At 31.5% G+C, this 12,214-nt stretch overlaps 1 protein-coding gene across 2 annotated transcripts; it reads right to left on the bottom strand.

The window, feature by feature from the left end:
- Positions 1-1,271: 1,271 nt before the first annotated feature.
- Positions 1,272-10,402, bottom strand: LOC117166822 (nucleoplasmin-like protein). 2 transcript variants are annotated; one of them, XM_033351146.1, is made up of 5 exons: positions 10,262-10,402; positions 9,909-10,024; positions 5,751-5,964; positions 5,478-5,563; positions 1,272-2,546 (listed from the first exon to the last, which is right to left on the bottom strand). In XM_033351146.1, the coding sequence occupies exons 1-5, from the start codon at positions 10,281-10,283 to the stop codon at positions 2,442-2,444; spliced, it is 543 nt and encodes a 180-aa protein (XP_033207037.1). In that variant the 5' UTR covers positions 10,284-10,402; the 3' UTR covers positions 1,272-2,441. The 2 variants fall into 2 exon arrangements, with proteins under 2 accessions (XP_033207037.1, XP_033207038.1); XM_033351147.1 differs by lacking the exon at positions 1,272-2,546 and adding an exon at positions 4,299-4,608.
- Positions 10,403-12,214: the final 1,812 nt, after the last annotated feature.

The raw sequence follows: 12,214 nt of genomic DNA, 5'->3' as shown, positions 1-12,214 counted from the left end.
TATAGTTAAATTTTCAATAAAAAAATATCAGCTTTCAACATTAAACCTAAGCTTTAAAGAAGAAAATGTTCTACGGAGATACTACATATATTATACCCGAAAAATCGAATTTGTAACTAAAAGGGATGACTTTTTAACAAAATTGTTGAATCTTCAAGACAGTTGAATTTTCATCCGAAAAAAGTTTTAGTTGGCTTTTCGAAGCCTAAATATCAATTTTAAACTAGCAAATTTTCTATGAAATCGTTAAATTTTCAACAAAACAGTTGCATTTTTATCCAAGAAAGAAGAAATTTCTACTCAAACAGATTAATGTTTAAATCAGACAAATTTTCAAAAAAATAGATATTTATCAAAAAAAGATTTCAGTCGATTTTTCAATATCAAAATATGAATTTGAAAGAAGTAAATTTGTTAGGAAATAGTTCAATTTTCAGTCTAAACGGATATATGAATTTTTAATAAAATTTTTGAATTTGTAACCAACCTGTTACATTTTTAACTAAGAAAGATCCAGTTTCTACAAACGTAGATGAATTTTTGAAATAACTCACATTAAAAAAAAAAGTCGAATTTTCATTAAAAAAATGTTGTAGTTTGACTTTTGAACATCAAAGTATGAGTTTTAAATACGAAGTAAATTTTCCACGAAGCCTTTTTTAAAATCGACTGTTGCATATTTCTCTAAGAAAGTTAAACTTTCTACTACAATAGATTAATTTTTAAATTGAAGACAAATTTACACCAACGAAACAGTTGAATATCATCCAAAAAAGATTTTTATCGATTATTCAATACCAAAATATGAATGAAAAAAAGTTCATTTTCTAGGAAATAGTTCAATTTTCAAAAAAAAAAAAAAAACATTTATAGAAATGCTCCGAGTTTTCCGTCAACAATAAAATTGTCTTACTTTTATTTAATTGTTGTTGGTTAAGTTCGTTTTTCACTCAACAGGTTTCTTTGGCGCATAAAGTTAAATTCATAAAAAAATTTTGTACAATTAATTTGATTTTGTTTCATTTAAGAATTTCTAAAAACTACGTACATCAATGAAGGATGCCCCCCCCCCCCCGTAACAAAGTCTCACGATCCCTCCCCCTTGAGCTGTTATGTAATTTAAGTACGTAGGAAAAAAGGGATTGGGTAAAAAAAAAGGACGAATTCTGATCCCTGACAATCTTATTCCCTGCTCAGTAGCAACCCCTGCTCAATACATTTGTAATCTCATCCTCGAAGAGCAGTTCTATCAAATTGAAAAAGAACGCGGATTAAAATTTATGTGAAATTTATTGTATAGTATATGTACAAAATTGGTGTACAGACTACAATCAATCGCATCGACACGCTTTGATTAAATTCCAAATGTGATTGGAAAGTGAGGCAGAATGCCGCACTACAAAATTAGCTGCAATTTTTTAAAGTATTTTTCATCGAAGTGGAATGAATGTAGAGATAAACAAACACAATCATTTCTTTTTCTCACTTGTATTAAATCTACGTGGATTTTTGGTAACACCATTGGAAGACACACTACTTGTTGTGCCTCCTCTTTTCTCACTCACATGCAATGCAGCATAATTAAAAAAATACTACACTGATTCAAACCGAAATTTCTCGCAAAATAATTATCTCCTATTTTCATCAATGACTTGCGAATTAATATTCTTCTTATGATGTGGCTAGATAATATATCCTATTTTCGTGCCAGTGGAAGTATCGACATGAAGACCATTTTGGAGAAAACTAAATGCAACAATCCACATTCAAAAAGTAAGTTATAAAATATACGTGGGCGGTTCAATACGCATTCCATAATTTTTTCGAAAACAAATAAATTAATTTTAAAAAAACCTTTACGAGTGATAAAGGACTAATGGGGAAACAACAACAGAAAATAAATAGCAAACATTGTAAAGAAAAAAAAAAGAACAACCGTGTCTGGTTTGATGATTTCAAGTCGGCAGTATTACTGTATTAAATACTGAAAGAGTACAGAAACTTTGTCCAAACTTAGTTTAATTACACTTAAGTACATCACACGTATATGTCTGTAGCTCAATCATAAAATGTCGATTTTACAATGTTCGAGTACCTGTATAAACAGCCACCACTGTCGTTTGGTGAAAATTCGCTTGTACAATAATTACACTCTCGAGAGCAGGCTTTAAAAAACTTTCGGTCGGAGGCTTTCAAAAAACAGGTCAAAAATGTCGATAATAATCTGATCTTGCGCCAAATATTTCCAATTATTGATCATCATGGTGTAATTAAAACTTGATTGGGTGGAAACATTTGCCAAAGTTGATTTCAAAAATCTCGGGCAACGTCTGCCTGATAATACGATATTCGCTGAAACGCAGATGATAGTGTTTACGAACTTATTGTAAAACGCCTAACCTATGAGTGTTTTCGTTTTGTGTAGTCTTAAGAGTTCAAGTTTATTTTTTCTTGTTCTTGCTAGCCTGACTTTTGTTTTTAGCCGCAGATGACATTTTGGCATTCTTCTTCTTAGGTTCGTCGTCTTCGTCATCTTCCTCTGGGTCCTATAGCGCAAATAGCAGTAGTATACAGGCATATAGTAGTTTAATATGGGGCGCAGGAATATTCCCAACCAATAACAAATTTAAGAATTATGCTAAATAAAAACTAGGAAAAATAAAAATTGTGAGAAATGCAGGGTGGCCGTTTTAATCGAGGAAGTAACTCTTGTTTGAAATAAAATTTTCACAGACATTCAAATTAAAAGATTCGAACTCTGGGACAAACTGAAAACTATTTAATTTAAAGCTTGGAAAAGTGTTTAATTTATAAAGTTAGTTGTGCCAAAAGTCGGATATCTGAAAATAATAGTTTTTCTATGATTTTAAGAATTAAAATATTATAACTTGTGTCGCTTCAAATAAAAAACATATTTAATGAAAAATGTAAAGTCGCAACAAATAATTAATATTAATCACTTATTTCTTCTGGAAAAACATTCTCTAAAACTGTATTCTATGGCTGAAATGACAAAAACAATTTTTTTGTTAAAAAAAAAATTTTGAATAAATAATTATATTTTGAGTTTATTTAGTTTGTTTTAAAATTGGAAACAATAGAGTTGTAGAGAATGTTTTCCCGGAAAACATAAGCCGTCATTTTTCAAAAATTGCTAAGAACCAACATTCAGAAAAAATTCAATTGCAAATGACATGGTAAAGATTAATGGCTATTTTTTGGCGAATTGTGACATTTTTCATTTTAAATGTTTTTTATTTGAAATGACATGAGTCATAATATTTTGATTTTTAAAATCATAGAAAACCTATTTTTTCACACATCTTACTTTCGATAGGACAACTAACTTAGAACATAAAAAATTAAACGACAAAAACTTCAATCGCAAGTTAATATTTGTTCAATTGTTATTTATACATCAAAAATTGTTTTAGAATAATTTTTTATGTTCCGAAACCCTAAAAATGTACAATTTGTATTAATTTTTTGGAACCTTTTCGCTTATTTTTCAATATATACTTGATTTAATTTGAATTTTCATTGTTTTTAATCCACGCAAAACTTAAAAAAAAATCGATTTAAAAACTTTTAGACTGTTTGGAAATTTTCGAAAAACAATCAAAAAAAATTTCCCAGAAATCTTGCGAAGTTTTTTTATGTTAACTTTTAAAAATCCTTAAAAAGCTTCCAAATTTTATTTCGAAATCTTCAAAAATATCAATTGCGTTAAAAAAAATTGAAATATTTTCAAAACTTATCTGTTAAAACTTGGCAGAGAATATTTGATGTATAGACGATTAAAAATAAACACTCAAATATTATTAAATATTACAAAATTGTGTTTCATTTTATATATATATTAACGTAAAAATCATGAAATACTGCATGTAAAACTAAATAATTTCGTAACTGGAAAATTTAACAAATGAGAAATTATCATTTGAAAATACGTTAAAACCAAACTTATTATAAACTGCATTAAATTTCAAATGCTCGTAAATTCATTTTAATCTCCTGTTTTCCCCGTTCAAACTGTCACCCTAATAAAATGGCTCTTCGGCAACTCGATTTTGGTTAAAATAGAACTTGGGAAATATTTATGCGCCCCGCCCAATACATGAGAAAAATTATTTCCTCCAAAATAAATCAAAAGACTATGACAACTTCAATTTGTGCTGTTAACTTGAAAACTCGACTACCTAGAACAATTCTAGATTCTTGTCAGATGTAAAAGGCACGTCACCAAGGCGAAGAGTGTGGACAAGTGAAGTGTGACGAATGAATGAATGAAAATCGTGCAGTTTTAGAATGATGATTTATTGTACAAAAAAGAGTGGAGGTAACAAATTTAAATTAAAACGTAGGATTGGTGGGAGGTACATCTAGGATCTTCTATGGCGATCAGATTTGTTTCTTCGTTACTTTAATGCGACGTTTATCATTAATTAATAGACGAGTCAATGTAAAACTTATCCATGCACGCAAGTAAAATTAATAATACGGAATGGATTTCCTAACATATCACTTATCTACTGCTTCGTCCGTCTTTGGGCGTTTGGTGCCATTTTTTTTAGCCTCTGCGGTTGGCTTTCTTTTCTTTTGTGGTGCCTGAAATTTTTATTTCTGATTTATATACTCGACGTTAAACACTCACATCTATTCTGATCAAAATATTTCAACTTTCAAAAGACATTAGACAAAAATATGAATTTACAATTTAATAGCCATGTTCTTCTTCAAAGCAATTTCATGGAAATGTGATTTCCCTTCCGTGCAAATCCGTAAAATATTTTAAATTTGGAAAATATTCACTCAAAATTTACCTAACTACAAAATAGGTAGAATATACTCAATTTAGAAATACATGTAAAATTGGTAATTGCGCAGTTATTCGAAGATCGCTTTAATTGAGTTTGACGCCATAAAGAGCACGAATAAATGTATTTTTCCCGCAAAGAAATCCTGAAGCATTTCTACGTTAAAAATGCAAGGAATGGGAAATCAATGAGGGAACGAAAAAAATAATAAAAAATTTAAGCAATAAATTCATCGATTTGGTGACGAGCCACAATCTAGCCACAAAAATTGTTTTGCACCATTCTGTCGTTAGTGTCCGATTAGTATTGACTGTATAAACAATGAAGTTCGATTCTTGCCTTGTAATTCACTCAAAAAGTTAATACATACTACCGTGTTTATACAATTATTAATTATTATTGAACAGAAAACAAACTATCTGCAATATTAAAGTTCTATCTTCTCTTAAAACTCTAAAAAGATATAAATAATCGATATAAATGAATCTATTGTTATTTACAAACAAGGAAAAAATGTTTCGGTGTAAACAAGAGCAATACAAATTTTATGAAGACTTCAATTTCTTTTAAATGCCAAATAATAGTTCAGTCTTTTTTTATCCAAGAGAAAATAAGCAACTTCCTTCTAACAGCATTAAAACCTAGAAATCAATACGTTACCTTCTCGTCATCTTCATCGTCAATGTTTTCTTCCTCCATTTCATCTTCCATATCTTCCATATCTTCGAATTCTTCAATGTGCGAGCCTGTAAAAAAATGCGTTTGCATGAAAACAATGTAAATTAACAGTATTTTATGGGGGTGGGGGGGTGCAACATTTTAGCCAATACAATTGTTTAAATAAAATACAATCATCTTTTGGAACCAAGATTTCGTGACGAGTTTATATTTTTCTTGATAAAAGTTATTTCAAGGGGAATTAAATATGCTTACCAAGAAGATTGTGTCCGACTATGTGAACAGGTCCACTACCCTTAACCAACGTGAACGTAACTGGTGGGTCCGGAAAACTTAAATCGAGAATTATCTGTGAGGTCTTTCCCATTTCAAGTAAAGCAATTGGGATTTTAATAGGTCCTTTGAGTCCTGTCGCCTCCACTTCGAGAACATTCAGTTCACCAGCTTTAGCCTCCGGGCCTAAGAGTGCCTAAAAGGTAGAAAAATATTAATTACTTCGTATAAGTTCGGTTATAACCGGTATATAATCGGTTTTAAATAAAAATAGAAGCGTGCAGTCAAAAAAAAACCCATTCGTGAATTCCACTAAATAGGAACTTCATGACCAAATTGCCATCGCACTTTTTTGGACCGTCGAAGCAAATATTTACAAAGACGGGGACATTATCCAGTGCTTTTGAATCTAAATAGATCCGAATTTGAATGATATTAAGGAGGGTCGAGTGTGACTGGGAAGTCGTAAGGTGTATATTGAGCTACCGGTACAAATAACGAAATTATGTTCATAATAACCATATAAAAAAGTCAGAGTTAACAAGTATAGAGATTAGATAACAGGCCACCAAAGACGTCTCCAGGACAAGCCACTGCGAGAATAAGCAAATATGATGACACATGTTGTAATTGTTATTTCGTGGTAGGAAAAAATAGTTTTTATCATGTCAGTTTTATAACAAAGTAAACACTAAATTTTTAGAGCATATTCATCAAGTACATAATATTCATCATACAGGAAGGAAAAATAAAGGGTCTTTTCTCATCCCGTTGACATTCTTATGAGACAACAAAAAATATATATATAAATAACATTACAAGCGTTACGTACGTTTTAAACGACCCCTAAAAGTATTTTACGCTTGTTTTGTGAAGTTTAAAACAATGGTTGAAAAATAAACATAAAATCTTTATCCAAAACAAAGACTTTTAGACAAAATTCCTATCTTATGCAGAGAAAAAACTTACTTTTCTTGAAAAAGTTTTTCTTAGCAGAATAGAACAAAATTATTTTACAATGACATATAAATTTCAGTGCATTATTAGCTTAAACGAACTGGGATTGGAACACGAATTCTAACCTAACTTTTAGGCCAAATTTTTTACATAGTAGAAATTTCATGTATAAATCAATAAAAATTACTGTGAGTTCATCTATGCTTCGAACTAAGTTCATAATGTTGTGAAATCCTCAACAAACAGTACAATATTTTTTTTGTAGAAAAACATTTTTTCAAAAAATGTGTACTTTTTCACTATATATTGTCAAAGTTAGGTTTGAAATGCTTTCATCTCTATAGAAACTTCTTTTTAGTATGCAATAAATAATTTAAACTCCAGACAAAAATAGTAAAACCACTTTTATGAACAAATTGAAATGCATCTTTTAACACGTACCTACCCTTTCTAGTTCTGTTTTGAACCACCAGATGACATGTCGCACTTTAATTATTCCCAATACTTAATGTTTATCGATAAATAGAATTGCTTAAAAACGGTAAAAACCGAATTAAAAAAAAACTGGCTAATCATTTAAAAATTGATAAGTAGGAAAATTTAAAAAAGCTTCTTGGTTATAATAACGAGTACCCATAAACTGGCAAATTTTAATTTCTGATTACAGATTCACTGAGAACATAGACAAAACTTGTTAACATGTAAAATCTTTTTATAAAGTATAAATACTTTTTAATGCTTCGCTTAAAATATATCATTTTTGTAGAAATTGTTGAAGCACGTTGTTGGCTTTGGAAGCAGGTGAATTTTAATCAATTCAGTTGCTTCAAACTTTTCGGCACAAAATGGTGACAATCATAAGTGAATTTTATTAAAATTGTGTCAAGGTTTCTTGACTTTTGGCTATTTTAAATACGAAGCGACTTTCATGGGAATGAAATTTACTTTTTGATACATAGGGTTGCTACAACAATCTGGTTATAAATTTCGATAACCTTTCCAGGCATAACTTTGAACGAATTCCAGGTCTACTTTTTTCATTCAGCCAATTAAATTAAATTGTAAAAAATGATAATAATTTCTAAACAAGTTTTCTTAAATTCAAAACCATTTTCAATTATATTGTTATCAAAGTGCAAAAAAAATATATTTCGTAATAATTAAAATATTATTTTTTGTTATTACTTTAAGAACAATTATAGTCGAACTATTTATGCAAAGATTAAGATTACATTTGAAAATAATAGTAATCTAAGAAAATTCTGAACTTATTAACGAAGTTAAAATAAAACTTTTAGATCGCAAGGACTAGTAAAATTGTCTATATCAAAATTGAATCAGTTCTTTTCATTTAAATCTTACACTTTAACTCAAATTTGCCCTTTCCTCAAGTTTTCTTTTCAATTTTCAAATATAGAATTTGCTATAAAATACTAAATTATTAAATTTAAAATAAGAATCTAAATTATTAATTAATTTAAAATAAGAACGATTAAAAAAATTTCAGTCTTTTTTTTAATTCCATGATTTTTCAAGTAATTTTTTTTTTAATTCCACGACCTTTTCAGATTTATTAAACTTTTTTTAACCCACGATTTTTCTAGTTCGTGTAGCAACCCTGATAGATTGTTTAAAAATGAAAAAAATTTCATTAAAAATACGTCGCTGCAAAATAATTTTCAAAGAGCTCCACTGCAATGCTTTTTTAACTTTTTAAATTCTTGTAATACATTCCTATTGGTTGGTCACCAATTTTACTCTGCTAAAAACTGTTTCAAGAATTCTGTTAGATTCATTAATAGCTCTTGATAAAACTAAACAATATTCAAATTAAAACAAATTATATAATATCACAACTGAGATATTAAAAACACAGAAAAATACTGCGTATCTACGAGAAATTATGTAATTTTCACATATCTAATCAAATTAACCGATGAAGGCCATAATTGTTTGCCGAAACATTTCAAGCAACTTGTTTTCAATTCACATGACCCTAAACCTATAGCCGACAACGTATATCAACAATTTCTACCAAATTTAGTATTCAGGGTCAATACAATCCCCCAGCGATTTTCATACATCATTTTACGAATCTTCATATATTTTTTTAAATTGTAAATATAGGAAACATGTACAACACAAATTTCTGAGATCATATTTTAACAAGAAATAGTACATTTCTATCATTAGAATATCGACGAGTGAATTATGCGTTTGCTAAATCGAACGTGAATAAATTTAATTTTTATCCTTGGATTTCAAGCTACAATATAACCTTAAATATTGAGAAATAAAGTCCAGGAGACTTGACACGTTTTGTTCGCTTAGTTCTCAATCATACCTCAAAGTTATGTTAAAAAATACGGAGCTAGACTAAATTTTCAGAAAATTCAATACTTAAATAAAATTTAAAACGTTGCATGATGCTGAAAGAAAACCATTTAACATGACATAAATTCAGTTCAGAATTACAGTCCGTAAAATTCTTCCGGCAATTTCAAGCAATTTGAGAAAAATGCCCCCTATACCTTTCACAGAAATATCTTCAGATACCTAAAAATTGTCGATAGCGGAAACTACAATTTATACCCACTCATATTACCGGTACTCCATTAGGAGCCAGTTCTCAAAACTAGAGTCGATTGAAGAGTCAGCCAGAGAAGTTGCTGGCGGCCATGACTGTAAAAATGGCGCCAAGTATGAATCGCAAACGAACTCGACAAATTTTCATTGATTACAGAACTCCCAGTCTCACCCTCAAGCTAATTACTCGCCTCCCAAGCATTTTATAATTTAAATGATATCCGTTCCAATTCTCGCTTTTATGATTAAATAAATGATTAAATTAACATTTCTAAAGCCAACACCCTCTTTCGGAAAAGCCGCGTAATTTTCCAAACTAAACCCGAACTATTTCTTGGCGCGCAAATACCGTTCGTAATCAAACCTTAGGCATAATACAAAATCACTCACGGATAAGTGTCGCCAGGAGCAAAAAATTAATTAAAGGATCACTTATTCAAAATCACTCCCTGTAATCAAGCTTCACAAATACGCGAAATACCTCTATTTAGAAGAGAAATAAGATATCAAACATGCTTTAAAAAGCGAAGTACATACTAGACTCCCCAGGTCCAACATTTTCTCTCAACAATTCCAAATTACACATAACGTACTTACCATTTTGATAATGAGTTTCTGATCCCCACCAAAGTGCTGACTGGTGCCGTCGGGGTCCTCTGCTCTGTGCTCTGGGTCCCATACTTCGGAGGCGTTGGGGCCTTCGAGGGTGATTCCTGCACACACAAATCACGATAGAATTCACGTTAGTAAAAGTGGACATTTGAGTCTTCGCCGCCGAAAACTCGTGGCCAAGCGGCAACAATGGGCTCGTCACAATGGCCGAAAATTTGCCGGCGTCTTGCGACTAGCGCACCGCTAAAATTCCAATGGCTGACGTGACGGAAGTAGCCAAGATCCGCACGCAATAATGCAATCACGGACTCCCAGTGAACACCACTTGCTATATTTACCGTATAAATATTCCTCTGCCATGACGATCGGTGTGATTCAAACGGATTCTTGTTACTAGTGGACGCGTCTACGTGTGATGCGGAGCAGTGAGGAGAGTGAGTGTGTTTCGTCTCGCCCGCGATGAGGAAGCGAAAGAGGCTCGTAACCTGCCACCAGAGACTCCGCGGCACAGCGGTCATTTGAGAAACCACAGAGACAAAATGAAGGATGGAATCAACCAATGATGTGGCTCCTAATTCGCGCCAAGAATACGTCCTGGATCGGGATTGGCTGATTCTAGTTCCTCCCTCCATCTGACAGCAATGCCACCCGCTCAGAGTTGGGAACGACTTTTAGCTTTTACCCTCAATTTAATTTAATTTTACAAATTAATCTTCCCAATAATCAGAGTGAACACCTTAGTTTCTTTCATTTTATTTTTATTCTTAAATATTTATCTTAATTAATTAATGGTTATAGTATTAGGATATAGTCTATAGAAGTTCCAATTATTTGTTGGTGAAGTAGTTCTATTCTAGAAAATATGCTACGTGAAGCAATACCTTTATTTACCGCATGCATTTTACGATTTTACGTATTATCAGCGGTATTTTTTAATTCTAGACTGAATCCATTTCAAATTAGACTCGAATCTGTATTCAGATTAAAAAAAGGCTAATATCAATACTTTTTGCGTAAAATGATTTTTTTTAATTCTGACCCAGGCATTCAAAAAAATCGTTTTGCGCAAAAAGTATTGAAAGTAGCCAATTTTTTATTAGGAATACCAACTTATTTGAAAACAGGAGTCTGCATTAAGTATCTAACAGATATTTAGACAGTATCTATGAAGTAAAATGATGGAATTCAATTTTTACGTAAGACCCGGTTTGCATTACCACCTTACCGATACTTTTTATGTGTCATAACTTATTTTTACACGAAGCGCCATATCAAGTTAAAAATTTGAAATCATAAATAACAAGCACTGAGAAAGGTGGGTCTGGTCCTAAATTTGTATAATAGTGAAGAAAGTTTTTTCATGTAATATAGGCAGAATAAGCGCTCTTTACCTGCCCGCGGAGCAGCAGTAAAACAGCATTTTATTGTAGCATTTTATTGTAAAACTACTTTAAACTTAGAAGTTAATTATCGACTAATAACGTCGCTCCACGCGCGAAAGTGCGTACAATCAAGCGCTATCTTTCTTAGTGCTTCTTATTTATTATCCAAAAAGTTTTACTCGATGTAGCGCTATGTCTGAAAATTAGTTAGGAAATCAAAATATGTGTTGGTAAAGTAGAAATCAGATCACGTGACCTACTCGCGACATGCCCATTGCGATTTTTCTGACATTTTAAAAAATCTATTATCTAAAAAAACCTACAGTTATATTTCTTTCCCAATTTTTGCTAAATGAAGGCCTTCTATAAAGAGGAAAACTTGTTTGTTTTATCTTTTATGCGGGCTAAATATATTTTGTGAACAGAATACATTTTTTTAATAAAATCAAATTTTCTCCATTTTCTTGGATTGTGGCATATACGAAAGCATGGTTTCGTGACACATGAACGGAATGCTTACTTTTCGGGGCATGTATAGCGTTCAGGAATTAAGTAGTTTCGAAACTTTGGTGAAAAGCAGTAATAAATAGTATATTGTGTATCGAGTGGGAGAAGTTTGCGATTCCAGACGAGTTTCTTTCTAATCGCCATCTCCCACAAACGGCGCACATAAAACTTTGTCCAACACTCGCGATGGAAATGCGGCTGAAGAGGTTGTCGAGAGACGATAAAGTTATCGATTCCTCAACTGATGACATCACAGTGGTCGAAGTGAGTACGTTACACACTACGGGGAAAAGTATTTCCTGGTATTTCCACGGCGGGTGTTGGATAAAAGATTGTATCGCGCTTGCGCTCTTTACGGAAGATTACATTTTCTAGCTGTTTGTTTGCGTATTTCGTTTGAAA

This window comes from Belonocnema kinseyi, chromosome 2 (assembly GCF_010883055.1).
Source record: "Belonocnema kinseyi isolate 2016_QV_RU_SX_M_011 chromosome 2, B_treatae_v1, whole genome shotgun sequence".
Lineage (NCBI taxonomy): Eukaryota > Metazoa > Arthropoda > Insecta > Hymenoptera > Cynipidae > Belonocnema > Belonocnema kinseyi.
This window is presented reverse-complemented; position numbering and strand designations above follow the sequence as displayed.